General features: G+C 41.5%; 1 protein-coding gene across 3 annotated transcripts in view; it reads left to right on the plus strand.

Annotated features, from left to right (window-relative positions):
* The window catches only part of TJP1 (tight junction protein 1), a 294,015-nt gene that overhangs the window by 5,618 nt on the left and 274,724 nt on the right, over nucleotides 1-13,673 (plus strand). For all 3 annotated transcript variants that reach the window (XM_044979338.1, XM_044979340.1, XM_044979341.1), the window contains exon 2: nucleotides 5,413-5,545. In XM_044979338.1, coding sequence (XP_044835273.1) covers nucleotides 5,413-5,545 — 133 coding nt within the window. The remainder of the gene's footprint in view (nucleotides 1-5,412; nucleotides 5,546-13,673) is intronic.

Genomic DNA, 13,673 nt, shown 5'->3' on the forward strand with positions numbered 1-13,673 from the left:
AATGTTTTTAACTCTTTATATCACCAGCAAGAAATTAAACAGCAATGCACGTTTTAGTGCATATGTAGATGTTTTCGTGTATAATATTTAATAACTGTGTTTATTCTTTTACTGTGTGTTGTCAACAAATCAAACCTATATCTAAGTTGTTATTGTTCTGGCACCATGTAGAAAAACTGCTAAATTTTGTGGCCTTTTCTGAAAGCTATGATACCGTGCATTATAAATAGTTTATATAATTTTTGAACATACATTCTGCCTAGTTATGTTATGTCTTAAATCGTCTTTTGACACATGGATTATTCGTGAGTCAGTGAAGTTTGATATCTTGATAGGTTAGCAGATTTGCCAATAAGTGAATGGAACAAGATCCCTAAAATATATTGCATACTTGACTTTAGTTTATAGAAATATAATTTAGGTAGATTTACAAAGATACATTTTCTGATCAACGGGAATGAAATTTACAAAGATACAATATCTGATCAGGGACTAGTCATGGTCGAAGTCAAATAGACTGTTTTTGTGAATAAGGATTATGGATGCTAAGTAAGGTTTGCAGGCTCAAATTGAGATTTTCAAATTAGTCAGAATTTACCCAGCATAGTTTTTCAAAAGTTACTAGTTTGATTTTTCAAAGCTGATTTTGATTTTTGATTTTTCAATTGCCCAAACTGAGCCTCATTAAAAGGACCTGATTTTCAGGAAATACCAAACACACAGTCTCTCTGAAAATCAGGCCTGATCAAGGTGTTTCAAATTGGGCACCCAAAATCACTAGTCACTTTTGAAAATCTTGATTTCTAATATTTCTAAATCCACTAGACTGCTTTGAAAATCTCTTCCTCAGGCCCTAATATAAGAGCCCTTAAACTAGCAGTATTACAGTAATGTACTACAATTTTTTTAACAAAAACAAAAATTTAACACAAATTTCCCCCCTTTAGCTTATGATAAATTCTGTATGCCAGAGATAAATGTGTTTAAAGACAGGGACTAAATAATTTATTTGGTTTTCTAGTTTTAAACAAAAGTGCTTTTTCATAACTAAAGGGAGAGGCAACACCACCCATCAACTTGTATTATGTTTATTTGCTGTAAATGTTTAGATTATAAATGGGTTTCCCCCCTCTTACTAGTGGGTTTGCAATTGGATGTGTTTTGAGAAAGGCCAGAAGAATAGAAAGTGAACTAGAAAGTGTTCTATAGCCAGTTCTAGGGGTGCTGCTTTGTGAGGCTCTGATTGTATTAAAGAATTGTTATTTAAGATAACAGTTTCACCTCTTTCCTCTGGACACCTCTGATGCCACAATATATTGTTCCTGAAAAAATGTACTATGTATAGGAATTGCAAAATTTACTCGCCACTTAATCTAAGCAGATAAACATGAAAGATGAAAGTCATAGTGAGGCATCCACAAGTTAGGTCAAGATGGAATGCCCTATCACCCTCACTTCTACTGTCACCCTCAGGAAAGAGGCAGGTTGTTGGGAATCCTACCGGGGTGCTGTCTCCTGACCCTCCTAGAGACTTGTGATGAAGCAGAGAAACTTGCATAGGTTAAAGAAAGCCTTTGGGCCCTGTTATATTTGCAACCAATGCCAGGTCTGGAGGGGGGAGAAAAGAAGAAAACCTGGCTTAGTTTGGGGCTGACTAGTGGAGAGACAAGAGCTAGCTGCCACCTTAACTGAGAGGAAGGGTCACTAGCCTGCTAGCCAAGGCAGCCACCTGGGAGTGCATACTGTTTCCCAAGGCAGACTGTGAAAGAGACATAGGAGCCTCTGGCACCAGAGTGGAGCCCAGAGGTATTGCGGGGTTTGGCCTCACCAACTTGCAGCTGCCCTGCCCAAAGGAGCCTGGGACTGTGCCAGGATACCACCCAAGATCCATGAGAAGGCACTATGGGAGGGAAGCCCCCCAGTGAACTGGACTAGAAGGGCCATTCCCCAAACTGAAGAGACAGAGGTAGGAAGTAGCCCAGGACAGTGGATTTAGACTCCCTACTGAGAGGGCTCCCCTTGTTCAGGGGTTGATGCGCACTGGGTTCTCGGCTGGGAGCTGTTGGAGAGGGAGGGCCTGGGTTCTCCTTCCCCTCCCCTACCTTGAAGACTAAGGCTCCTCAACCAAGAAGAGGGCTGAAAGCCAAGTGCTCCAACCACTAGGATGACTGGCCCTCCAAAACTCCCGTTTTAGTAAGCCATCTTCTGTTTAAATCTATGGTTAGTAGATATATGGGAAAAAGTGGAACCTCAATCCCCGTATCTGCTGGGAATTTTCTGTTTCTTCTCCTTCGCCAGAGCCTCCTGTCTGTGACAAGGTGGAAGAAGGAAAGAGGTATCCAGGGTTGCTAGGTCTCATGATTATAATATAACTCTTGTGACTTTTTGCAATTGTCATAAAGTGTTAGCTGCTGGAATCATAAGATTAAATGAGAGTCTGTGTTCCTTTCTTTTTTTTTTAAAGTACATTTCTAGCCCTCATGAATGCAAAGGAAAGTTTGAAAATGTAAGCAAGTGCACCCTAAAGACTCAAAAGTCAGAAGGCAAATAAAAAGTACTCAACTTTTTAAAAAATATCTCCGGATTTTTGGGAGGCCAGATTCATGGTTTTTTAATATCTGTTTCTCTCCTCCAACTTTACAGCCTCCATTTTTTGAGTCCTCCTTCTTTGTGACTAATGCTAGTGTATGCCTCTGCTACTGCAACAATATTGAACTGACTTGATTCTTGAGAGTTTCACTGCTGCACACAGCATTCTGAATAGCAGCAGTGAAATGGACAAGTCACTCTGTTATTGTTTCTGCTTGGTAAAGTTATGAGCAGTAGCAAAGGCAATGGAACTATCTGCTGTAGATTCAGTAAGACAACACCGGACTGATTTACATTTGTTTCACACTTACAAGGTCATCTTCTCAACCATAAATGCAAAAACGTATTAAGTGATAACTTAAATTCTGCAGAAATTAATGGCTTAGTCTGCCTTCCCTTCCCCGCTGCTGTGCACCATGCAAAGCAGCCCCCTTTCCACTGCTAACTGGAGAGTGGCTTTTTAATTACTTGATTAAATATTATTTTGTTTTCTGTAGAGGAAGGGGGTGAAGTGAGAGGCTTTATAAAGGATTAGGTGCATCCTCTCCTAGAGATTCTTTTTAATAATACTTGGCCTAATCTGAGATCTCCAGAGGTAAAAACTGACTTTTCAGATTCATTTTTGTAAACTCCAGAGTTAAGAAATCTCTGTCAGGGATTCTTTAGCATTATGCAGTGGGGAATGGACTCCATCAGAGTCAGAAAATTATGCTCCTCCCTTTCAGTCAACAGAATTTTAACAAGGGGCTTCCAAATGTCCCAGAAAGCCCCAGCCAACACATCCTTTTTTAATATTCGATTAAAAAAAATGACCTTGATTGAACCGATTTGTTATTTTTATATGCACTCTTTCATTGAGGTTGAATGATTTTTAAAAATACAGAGGAAATGCTCAGTATGAGGCAGTACTGCAGCCTGTGGGTTAAAAAAATTAGAATTTATAGTAATTTAAATATATAGCAAAGGGGCCTAGCATAGGTGCTTTTAAAATATAAGCTAGATCTCAAAATAGTGCACATCACTCACTTAAAATATTTTAACATGATATAAGGAAGGAGGGAATCAAGACAAAAGTATCAGCATTAAAGTGACTTCTCTTAAGGTGAACATGAAAATTTATTAGCGACCCTTACAATAACAAATTACAACTATTTTAGCCTGAGGAAGAAATGTCTAAACTCATTTAAAACACACGTGCCTCCAGCTTGGCTCTGCAGTCTCTTCCAACTAACAATACCAAAAAAAATAAAATCAAAATTACATTTTCAAGGGCAGTAACAATACCCTGTATGTAATAAATCCTATGTACCAAACAACTACACATAACGCAGTCATATTTACAACTGTTTTTTTTAATGATGCAACGAATATGAAAATTTAAAGGATCTCTGTTCACGTATCAGTTTCTTTGTTTGCAATTATTTCCTCTCCCTCCCCACAAAACAAATGCCTCTCTGTCCTAAGCAGGAGTTTGGATTTTTTCCCCCCTAATCAAGAAGAAGCCCAGCACCAGGAGCCAAGCAGAGCCCATGGGCATATTTTTTCCCCATTGAGGGTGAGCCAAGCTCAAGGAGTCCAATGGAGCCAATCTTATTTTGAACACCAGCACAATCTACTGTGAGCAGCATTTCATTTTCATGATTCGCATGTGCGGAGCTTGAAAAAGAACTCCGACCTTTCCCCCCACAATTCCACTCATGAGTAGATCACTTAATCACATGATAAATACACTAATTCCAAACAAATAAACTAAAAGTTAAGCAAACACTTAAGTGCTTTTTTGAACAGGGATCTTTATAACTGACTGTACATAACAAACTGGCTACCCAAAGTGCTGTCAAATGCAAAGTAACACTGAAAATTTTTTCAGCTATATTAATCTTAAGTGCCATTTTAACTATAATTGGAAAAACATGTTTAGACATATGAATGTTCATGTTGTAGACTGAAGAGCTCTGTGTACCTCAAAAGGTTTTCTCTTTCACCAACAGAGGTTGATCCAATAAAAGATATTGCCTAATTCATCTTGTCACTGATTATCCTAGTTATTAAAGTGCTCTCTTTCTTTTTGGTCCATTTCTGATTATGTCTTTTAACGTCCTTTTCCAAAACTTTGTCAGGTTGACTAGTGGCTTACCTCACATTTCAAAATTTGACCTCACACAGGATTTAACACATTTGGTTAACTGTTAAGCAGGTTAGTTTAAAGTCATTAACAGCTCCCAACAGGTAACTTGAAATGTGAATCACTTATTCATAGTACTGTACTGCAGTTGCAGATTCAGTTTAGATTACCTGCACATGAATTGACTTTGTAAGTGTAGCTCAAGTGTATTTCCCTAATCTATTATCTTTATAATCTAATAGATCCCATTAATTTCAAAATCCATTATTAGTGGCAGAGTCATTAAAATTCACAAAATGGAAAAGATTAGAAAGCCAATGGCATGAACACTTATGGATGGTAATCTGTCAAAGTCACTGGGAGCCATAATCCTGTATCAGAGGGTTGAATTTTCCTCAAAATTGTCAGAAAAAGAAATTCTATTAAGATCCATTTCATTGTTCTGACAGCGTTTAATAAAAGGTATTATTCTATTTATTATAAGTATTTCTATGGCACCCATTAGGTTAGCATCTAAAAGCTTTAATTATTGTTTAGGATTGACAATGTGTATGGTTCTTATTGGGTGAAAACTTGGTTTTCTAGTAAGACTCATCACTTGTTTAGAGTTACACTGTTTGTGCCTTACAATATGTCTTCTTTTAAACAAGTGTTTGAGATTTCTCAAAATCTTATACATAATTGTTTTTATTTGACAGGGTAACTCCATCATCTGAAAATCCGAATGGTGCTACATGTAGTGTGAGTCAAGGAAAACCTTCTTTAAGAAGAATAAAAGGAAGAATACATAGAAGCAAAAGTCTTGATAGCATTGATTTCTGTGAGTTCAATGTAAGTATATATATCCATTGCATTTATCCTAGCTGAAGTTTCTGAGAACCCTTGCTATCGATGAGGAGGATGGTTAAGGTTTGTCCTTTTTTGGTTTAGTAGATTTGACATATTTGTCAAAATTCAACAGGTTATTATATTAAAACTTAGGGATGTTACAAGCCAAACCCTGTGCTCGAGGGTTTTAGCTGCACGGATGTTGCTCGTATAATTAGTGATCAACAATTACATTTGATTTTTTGAGAAATCATAAGTATTACAAATTAAAATGTCAAATTTTATCATTGTTTCCCAAAAGATTACACATGTGTGGAAGTGGAGGCAGAGTAATGTTGGCACACATACAGCTACATGATTATTATCATATTTCCAAACAGGCAAAAATGCAAGATGTTTTAGAATTGCATTTTCATACTTAGAGTTGGGAAGTTGTACTCATAAGAAAAGCATATGATTTCAACAGAAGTTACTTAATAGTGTCCATAGTGTATGAATACTATGTAGTTCTAGAGAAAAGAAATATTTTTAAAATGTGTACATGTGTATATAACATCTAATATAGATAGAGAGCAGATAACTTCTATTTTAATTAAGCAGTACTGTTATACTATTTGGTTCTTCTTGTCTGGAGTATTAGATCTTCTGATTGTGAAAATATAGCTTCAGCAAATTTAATATCTTTGTGGTTTTAATAGACTTGAGTACGTGATGTTGAAAGGGATATCGGAAATGAGTGAGCTTTTTGGTTTTTTTCATGACTGTATGTTGATAAAGTATTGGAGTATTTCTGAATGCTCTTCAATGAAGTGTAGCTCGTACATGTACGTATTTTAGGGAAGGCTTTTGAAAAGGGATGGCTCTTGCATTTTGCTTTGAAGATGTAATGATCTCTGGTTAGCCTGATTTCGGGGTAGGGGGTCTTCACTTACGGGGCACGGGGTCTTCTGGACTCTTTAGTGCTCCTGGACTTGCAGATAAGTGTCAGTATGTCTTCTTTCAACTTCAGCTAGCAGAAGATTAGTTTCTTATCTGAGAAGAATGGCAGACACTGATCTTGTGACACTAGACTCTTGCCATCTCCACATTAAGCTACTGCAGTTACAAAGTTGGGTTCGATCTATAAAGCCCTAAATGGTTTTGTTCAGGCTAGAACTCTTCTGTTTGTGATGCTGCTGTTGTGACTAGCCATAGTAGTTGATTTAACAGCTACCTGGTAATGACTTGCTGATGGCAAAGTGTTTCCTTTTGAGAGATCCTTGACTTTGGAGCTCACTCACTCTCTCCACACTTTGTGGTGTAATAGGTCCTGGATTTGTAACTTTTAGGATATCCTGTGATTTCAATTAAACTAAATCAATTCATTTAAATTCTTGCTCACTTGCTGGAATAGTGGAACTGGAGGTGAAGGGGAATCTTGGACCTTACTCTTAAATGGTCCTTGAGTCCATAACTGGCTAAACTCTTAATGCAGGATATTTAGTAGCAAAATTAAATATTTATCTACACAGTAGTTTTTAATTTACAGGTTTCAATTTATGCCCTCCTTTTTGAAGATTTTTATTTAAGTCTGCCTCCGCCCCTAGGGGCACATAGGAAGAAGTTTATTACACATTCTCGTGTATGCTCTGTCATCCTAGCAAAAAACTTCGGCAAGGGGAACTCATTTACTATACATTGGCTATCTTGCCACAAGCAACTCTACAGCATCTTACTGCAGAGCTGCACTTTTTCCACGCTTGCTTTCTTGGCCTCCCTTCAGGACAGGTCTTCCCAGTGAGCTGCCACTGCCCATAGCCTCCTGGGGCTAATATGGTCTATGAAGATGGACAGTTTTTCTTCTAGATCAAGCTCATTATACGTAAATGCCTCTATGTACATACATTTTTTCAGATGTTTTAAGTAATACCAAAATAAAATGCACCTATTTTAATACTACATTAAATTTCAGTAACTCCTGAAATGAATTATGAGTTAATGCAAATTAACAGGCTAATAATATAGGTTTCACAGCTGCCTAAGTCTGTGTGCATATGAGTTGTTTACTTGTGTTTTATAGGAATATTTTAAACAGAAATAAAGAAATCACTGTGTAAAAGTAAACAGAATGCACATTTACAAAACTCAAATTATCTCATTATGTCTACATATTAATAATTATGACCCAGTATGAAAGATTACTAGGTATTCTGAGGTCCTGTTAGAGAATGATACCACTAGAAATAAGCACAAAGATGAGCTCAGAATTTTACTCTGTATTTCCTTGCTGCTGTGGACTAAGAATCTTACTGACATATTATTAAAATTTTGCACAGGGATTTGAGATTCTCATTGTCTTTAAATGTAATAGTCAGAAAAATAAAGTACAGAGAAAAATGTCTGAGTGATGCTGCTAATGTATAAGCCTTCCAACCCTACTCTAGTGACATGTTGAAATTAGTTGTGAAATGTATAGTTTAAAATGCAAATATTCGTTTTCTCCTCTAAAAGCACTTGACTTCCCTCTCCAGTTATATAGATAGCTCTCTTTTTAGCAGCAGTCTGAGAGACTGTCACAGAGACTAACCTTGAAGAGAAAAGATGGACTAGAAAAGAAAAATGCTTTTATATGGGGGAAAAGGAAGACTATTCAAAACTCATTCTTTGTAACTGTTGTGCTTATAATAAATCCAGATTATGCAGAACAAAGATGAAAAGCTTCACATCAAAAGGTAGTAACTGTTATATATGCTGATACCATCTAAGAGGTCATTTACATTAATTACTGATAGTTTGTTAGATGATTGCATTATCATACAAGGAAGAAGGACACACATCAGTAATGCTGATGGTGAAAAAAGTTTCAAAGTGAAACAAGTAGCATTTCTGATAGGAAATAACTTCATAGAAATCCAAAAGGAGTCTTTTTGGAAATGTTCTGCTCCCCATCCCTGAGAATACTCTTACAATTCCCAAGAAGATCCTATATGATTGATTAATCAGTCTCATCTAATGATTGTTAAATGCTTTGGAGGGATAACGCCCCCTCTGCTACAGGCATGAAGAGCTGTGCCCACAGTAGAACTGCACTGGTTCTGAGGCACAGGGGAGAGAGATTACTGGGATCCCATGCCAGGAATGTGCATCCAGCTGCATGGGGCCCTTTGCCTAACTACTGCAGAGAGGGATGGTGATGGGCTTGGGGTAGGCTGGTATATGTGTATAATCATAGATTTCTCCCCTGTCCCTCAAAGGGGAGTTCAGGGAACAAGCGGAGTGGAGGCTAATGCAGTCTTGAAGCTGCACTAGTGGCTAAAGAGTAACTTCGCTCCTGCTTCTTGATCTGGGAGCCCTGTACCTCTGTAGAGGGTGATTTGAAAGGAACAGGTGCTGTCAAGATTTTGCTTTAGCTTTGCTGACAAAGGCCTGTCTTTGGGGTGCTAATGGTCCTGACTTCTAGCCATGGTACTACAGGTAGGTGGTATATTGATGACTAATATGAGGTCTTTATGTGTGTAGGTCATAGTCACAACAGGTTGGCAGCTTGTTGTTGTATGAGATTACTGTAAAACCCAGATGGTTGAGGAAAGCTTTGTCAAACTGAAAGGTTGCCCTGAAAATTAGTGTTTGTGTCTAGGTTGCCATCCGTAGCTGGTCCACAGATGGTGAAAATCTGAGTACTATTAATTCTAGATAACAGAAATTCTCCTCTATTTCAACTGGCTGGAAGTCTGTGGTTTCTGTAAGCCTGGGCCCTGTGTTTTCTTTCTAGTGATATCTATGGTGTCTGTATGTGGGCAAGTGGATTGTGATAGCTAGTCATGCCTCATCTCAGTCTGGCAGAGGCAGCAAACAGGACAATGAAACAGGGCAAGATTTTTGCAGTCCTCAGATATAGGGATAAAGAAAGCAACTCCTGTAAAGGACAGAATCCATCTGCAACGTCTCATATCTCTTTCCTTTTTTGTATCCCTTCCCAGCACTGCTGCCTTCAGCCTATCCAGGTTAGCCCTCACCCTCCAGTTCTTCTCTAGAAGATATTGTGCTTCTCTGGATGATAGACAACCCTTGAAATGTACAGCTTCGATGGCACATATCAGAGTACAAATCCTGTGCTGCATGTCTCTAGCTGGGCATCTACCTGCAGCTTAGAAATGTTACAGATGTGCAAAACAACTAAATTGTGAAGGCAAATTAATTTTTTTCAGCCCTTCCCACTCCACTCTCAAAACTGCAGGCTGGTTTCATTCTGAAAAGGGCAAGAATTTCAAGTGTCAGATGTGCATGGGAAAGGGAAATTAATTGAAACCTTTCCTCTTCACAGTAAATTAGGGAAAATCCTTGATACTTCTGTTGAAGTCCTTGGGTCAAGGTCAACTTGATAGAGCATATCATTCTTTAGTTCAAAATGAGGAAATTGGGCAGCTTGGGCCTCCTGAGTAGTCTTTCCATCTATCACTGCTATCCAGGCATATGACTCACTTAAGGTGTCATCTTCCTTTTGCCCACGTATGTGATCATAGATCTGGGTTAAATGGGCTAAGTCTATGTCAGGAGGCTGAACCTCCTGGAGAGGGTCCCCAGATCTGAAAGCACTTCTCCCACTTCTGATTGGGCATCATCCATCTGCCGAGATGGTTCCCCTGGTTCAGTCTCCCTGGACAAATGGGTCTGTAACCAGGTCCTCCCTTCTTCTTAGTGTTGCCTTCAAAACTTACTAATCTTCTAGATTTGGGCAGACTCCTCCAAAAGGTCAGATTTCAGTACTAGAAATGTCTTATCTAGCTGTTGGGGTATTGTTTCAGCTGGAGTAAGACCACCTGATTGGGGGAGGAGGAAACGGGAACTGTTGTCAGTTTCTCCCAATTATAATCTTCTAGGGTGTTCTGTCATGCAAACCTGAATTTTTGCTTCATGCTCACCCACTTTCAGTTGTACCCGAGCTGTGGGGTAGGAGTGGACATCCCCATGCACATATGTCACCCTGAAGGGGCAGTCATATTAGAGGTTGCTAAGGCTGAGCGGGGACTCTCAAACCAGGGTTTGGGAGTACCCTGAGTCTACCAGCTGGGCATGGTACACCCTCTGCCGGTGACTTGGGCCACATAGGCCTTATGTTGCTGGTTGAGCCTGGGCTCAGAGCTGTTACATGTTTCTGTGATCCTACAGTCAAAGAAAGTCACATTCCATGATGGGACAGGACCAGCTGAAGTGTCCTGGCCTCCCACAGCAAAAGCATACCAACGGGCCTCGAATAGGGTCTGGCTGACCCCTTCTCTTCAGGGCTTCTGGGGTACAGCTCTAGGATGCGAGGGCAGGCACCCATCAAGACTAAGGCTATGATTTAGTAACAGGTATTTTTAGTAAATAAGTCATGGACGGGTCATGGGCAATAAACAATAATTCACGGCTCGTAACCTGTCCATGACTTTTACTAAAAATACCTGTGATTAAATCTGGGGGCAAGGGGGCACTGGAGGGTCAGGAGGGCACTGCTGAGGGAGGGGAATTGGGGTGGGTCTTGCTTGTGGGGGACCGCTTGGGGCCAGTGGCACCAGCTTCCCAGGGCCATGGACCATGGCTGCTCTGGCCAGGGACTGCTGCCTGGGGCCACTGGAGCAGCAGCTGCTGTGGTTGTCCCCATGGCCACTCCAGAAGCAGCTAGTGTGGCTGTCCTGATGGCCACCTGAGCAGCTAGCCCTGGAGCCAGCTGCTTAGGCGGCTGTGGGGTCAGCCACCCTGGCTCCTGCAGAAGTCATGGAGGCTTAATCATGACAGATATGGAGCTCTAATCATGAGCAGTGCTCCAGGCCTGAATCCAGAGGGACTTTCCTCCTGGGTCAGTTTGGGTCTCTTGGATGCTCCCTTTGGCAACAGCTAGGGTCATCTGAACCCTGGGCCTGCCAGTTGTCAGACCTTGGCGGGGTATTTTTGTCAGACCAGGTAGTGAGCAGGGGCTTATGCCACCAAGTCCAAGTTTGAATTTACATTGGCAATGTGTCTCGGTACTGCTCCAAGACTACTGCATCTATGAGCGCCACAGTCGTGCGGACCGCAGGGCATAGCCATCGGGTGGCCCAGTTTCAAGGCATAGGGCTATGGCCTGGGGGCAAGCCCCTGAGGCAAAAAGCTCTGAGCAGAACCTTCACCAGTAGGTTTCTGGGGATCCAGGTAGTCGAGTATGGCAGCCGTCACTGTCTGATAATCTCTCACCTCTTCATCTTCTAGAGCCCAGTAAGCCACCTGAGCTTCCCCGGACAGGACCGGGGACAGGTGAGTGGCCCAGGTGTCTTTATCCCAAGTAGCAGTTGTGCCTACCTGCTCAAAGGTGACTAAGTAGGCCTCTGGATCATGATGTGGCCCGTTTGGCCAGTGGTATCTGGACCCAGAGTCCAACTGGTTTTGAGGAGCCTGAACTAGTTAGTTGCTGCAACAATGACTCCTGGAATTGCTGCTCCTGGTGTTGCTTGAGCTGAAGCACCTCCAGGAGTGCAGCCTACTGTTGCTGAGCAGCCTGCTACACTTCATGCTGTGCTTCAACTAGTGCCCTCTGGGTTTCAATAGATCTGTGCTGATGCTGGGCATGCAGCCTTACCAATGCCTCCATTCTCCCCTTGTTTCAGGGGTCAGTCCCAAATCCCCACTTAGTGTAACAGGGCACACTCAACTCTCACAAACACCCCCCCACCGGGGGGGAGTGTGTGTGCCTGCACACTCACTCTCTCAGCCCTCTGGCCAAGTCTCACACTGTCAGAGAGAGAAAAGCAAAAGGCTTTCTGGGGTTCAAGTCCAAAGGGGGTTTTTCTCATTGCCATCTGTAACATCTCCCTCAAGTTGTCCCTGCTCCAGGATAGAGCAGTGCCCCAGGACTTCCTCCCTGGAGATAATATCTTCACCCTCTTAGGGCCTTTCTGGCCACAGCTCTCCAGCTGGGCCACTGCAGTTCAGTTCCCCCTCTGGGGTGCCTCAATGTCCAGGACACTTCCCCCAGTGGCTAATGGGACTGGGAGGAGGACCCAGGTCCACCCACTACTCCAGGTTCCAGTCCAGGGACCCTGTAGATAGCATCTTTCCGCTGTGTCCCTTTAGCTAAGTAGCACCACTACTCTAATTCCTTGAGCCACTTCCCCATGCTCTCTTCACCCTTCCTCAGGGCCATGTCCTGATGGAGTCCCAGCAACCAGCTCAGGCTCCTGCTCACTCTCTCTGGCTTCTGGCAGCATAGCATAGCATAGCATAGCATAGCATAGCCCTGCCCTGCGCTGCGCTGCCCTGCCCTGCCCTGCCCTGCCCTGCCCTGCAGCTCCCTTAGCCAGCCACACACCATCCACACTCCTCCAGCTCCAGCAAGAAACTGATCCTACTCTGGCCCTGCAGCTCGTCTTATAGTGACCTGCTGGGCCTTGATTGGCTGTGTCCCACTCAGCCACTCTAGGCACCTTGGAGGACTCTCTCCACTGCCCTTTTCTGGGGCAGGGTGTGTCAGGGCCACAAACCCTCCAGCAGGGGGCCTCAGAGGGTTTGCTCTGTGGTATGCTCTGTCGCAAAGCTGTATAAAAAATATAAATTTACTGTATTAAAGCTTTACATTGTTTTCTTTTGCCATATTTTTGCATTTTAAAAATTATGGTAAGTTCATAATCAATTAACGTAAGCCAAGTAATAGCATTTGCATTGATTGTATTCAGCAGTTATGTTCTGATTCAGATATACCATCATATCTATTACATAACAGAAAAAAATGGCTTAAATTTCAACCAGGCATAAGGGAGTTGGGTGTTCAACTAATGGAAGTCAGGCACCTTTAAAAAATCCTGCTAATACAATTACCTGTTTATAGTGAAAAGTCATATTGAAGAGGATAGCTTTTGGATATTTGTTTCACAAACAATTGCCTAAATCCTGAGCGGTAACAAGCATCTCCAGAAGCTATTGAAGTTGGAGGTCCTCAAGGCCCTGAGATTTGGGGCCATCGTGGACAGAGTCCTGAATCTACTGAAGTCAATAGGAGTTCTGCTACTGATATAAGTGATTCTGCACTGTATTGTGTGGTTCTTCAGACATTAGTACTGGAAAGCTACAGAATTTTTATTGTCATTTGAATACTGACATACTAATGTGCTTTTTTGTGAATGATATAAATGTACGTGAT

Source organism: Mauremys mutica, chromosome 11, assembly GCF_020497125.1.
Source record: "Mauremys mutica isolate MM-2020 ecotype Southern chromosome 11, ASM2049712v1, whole genome shotgun sequence".
Lineage (NCBI taxonomy): Eukaryota > Metazoa > Chordata > Testudines > Geoemydidae > Mauremys > Mauremys mutica.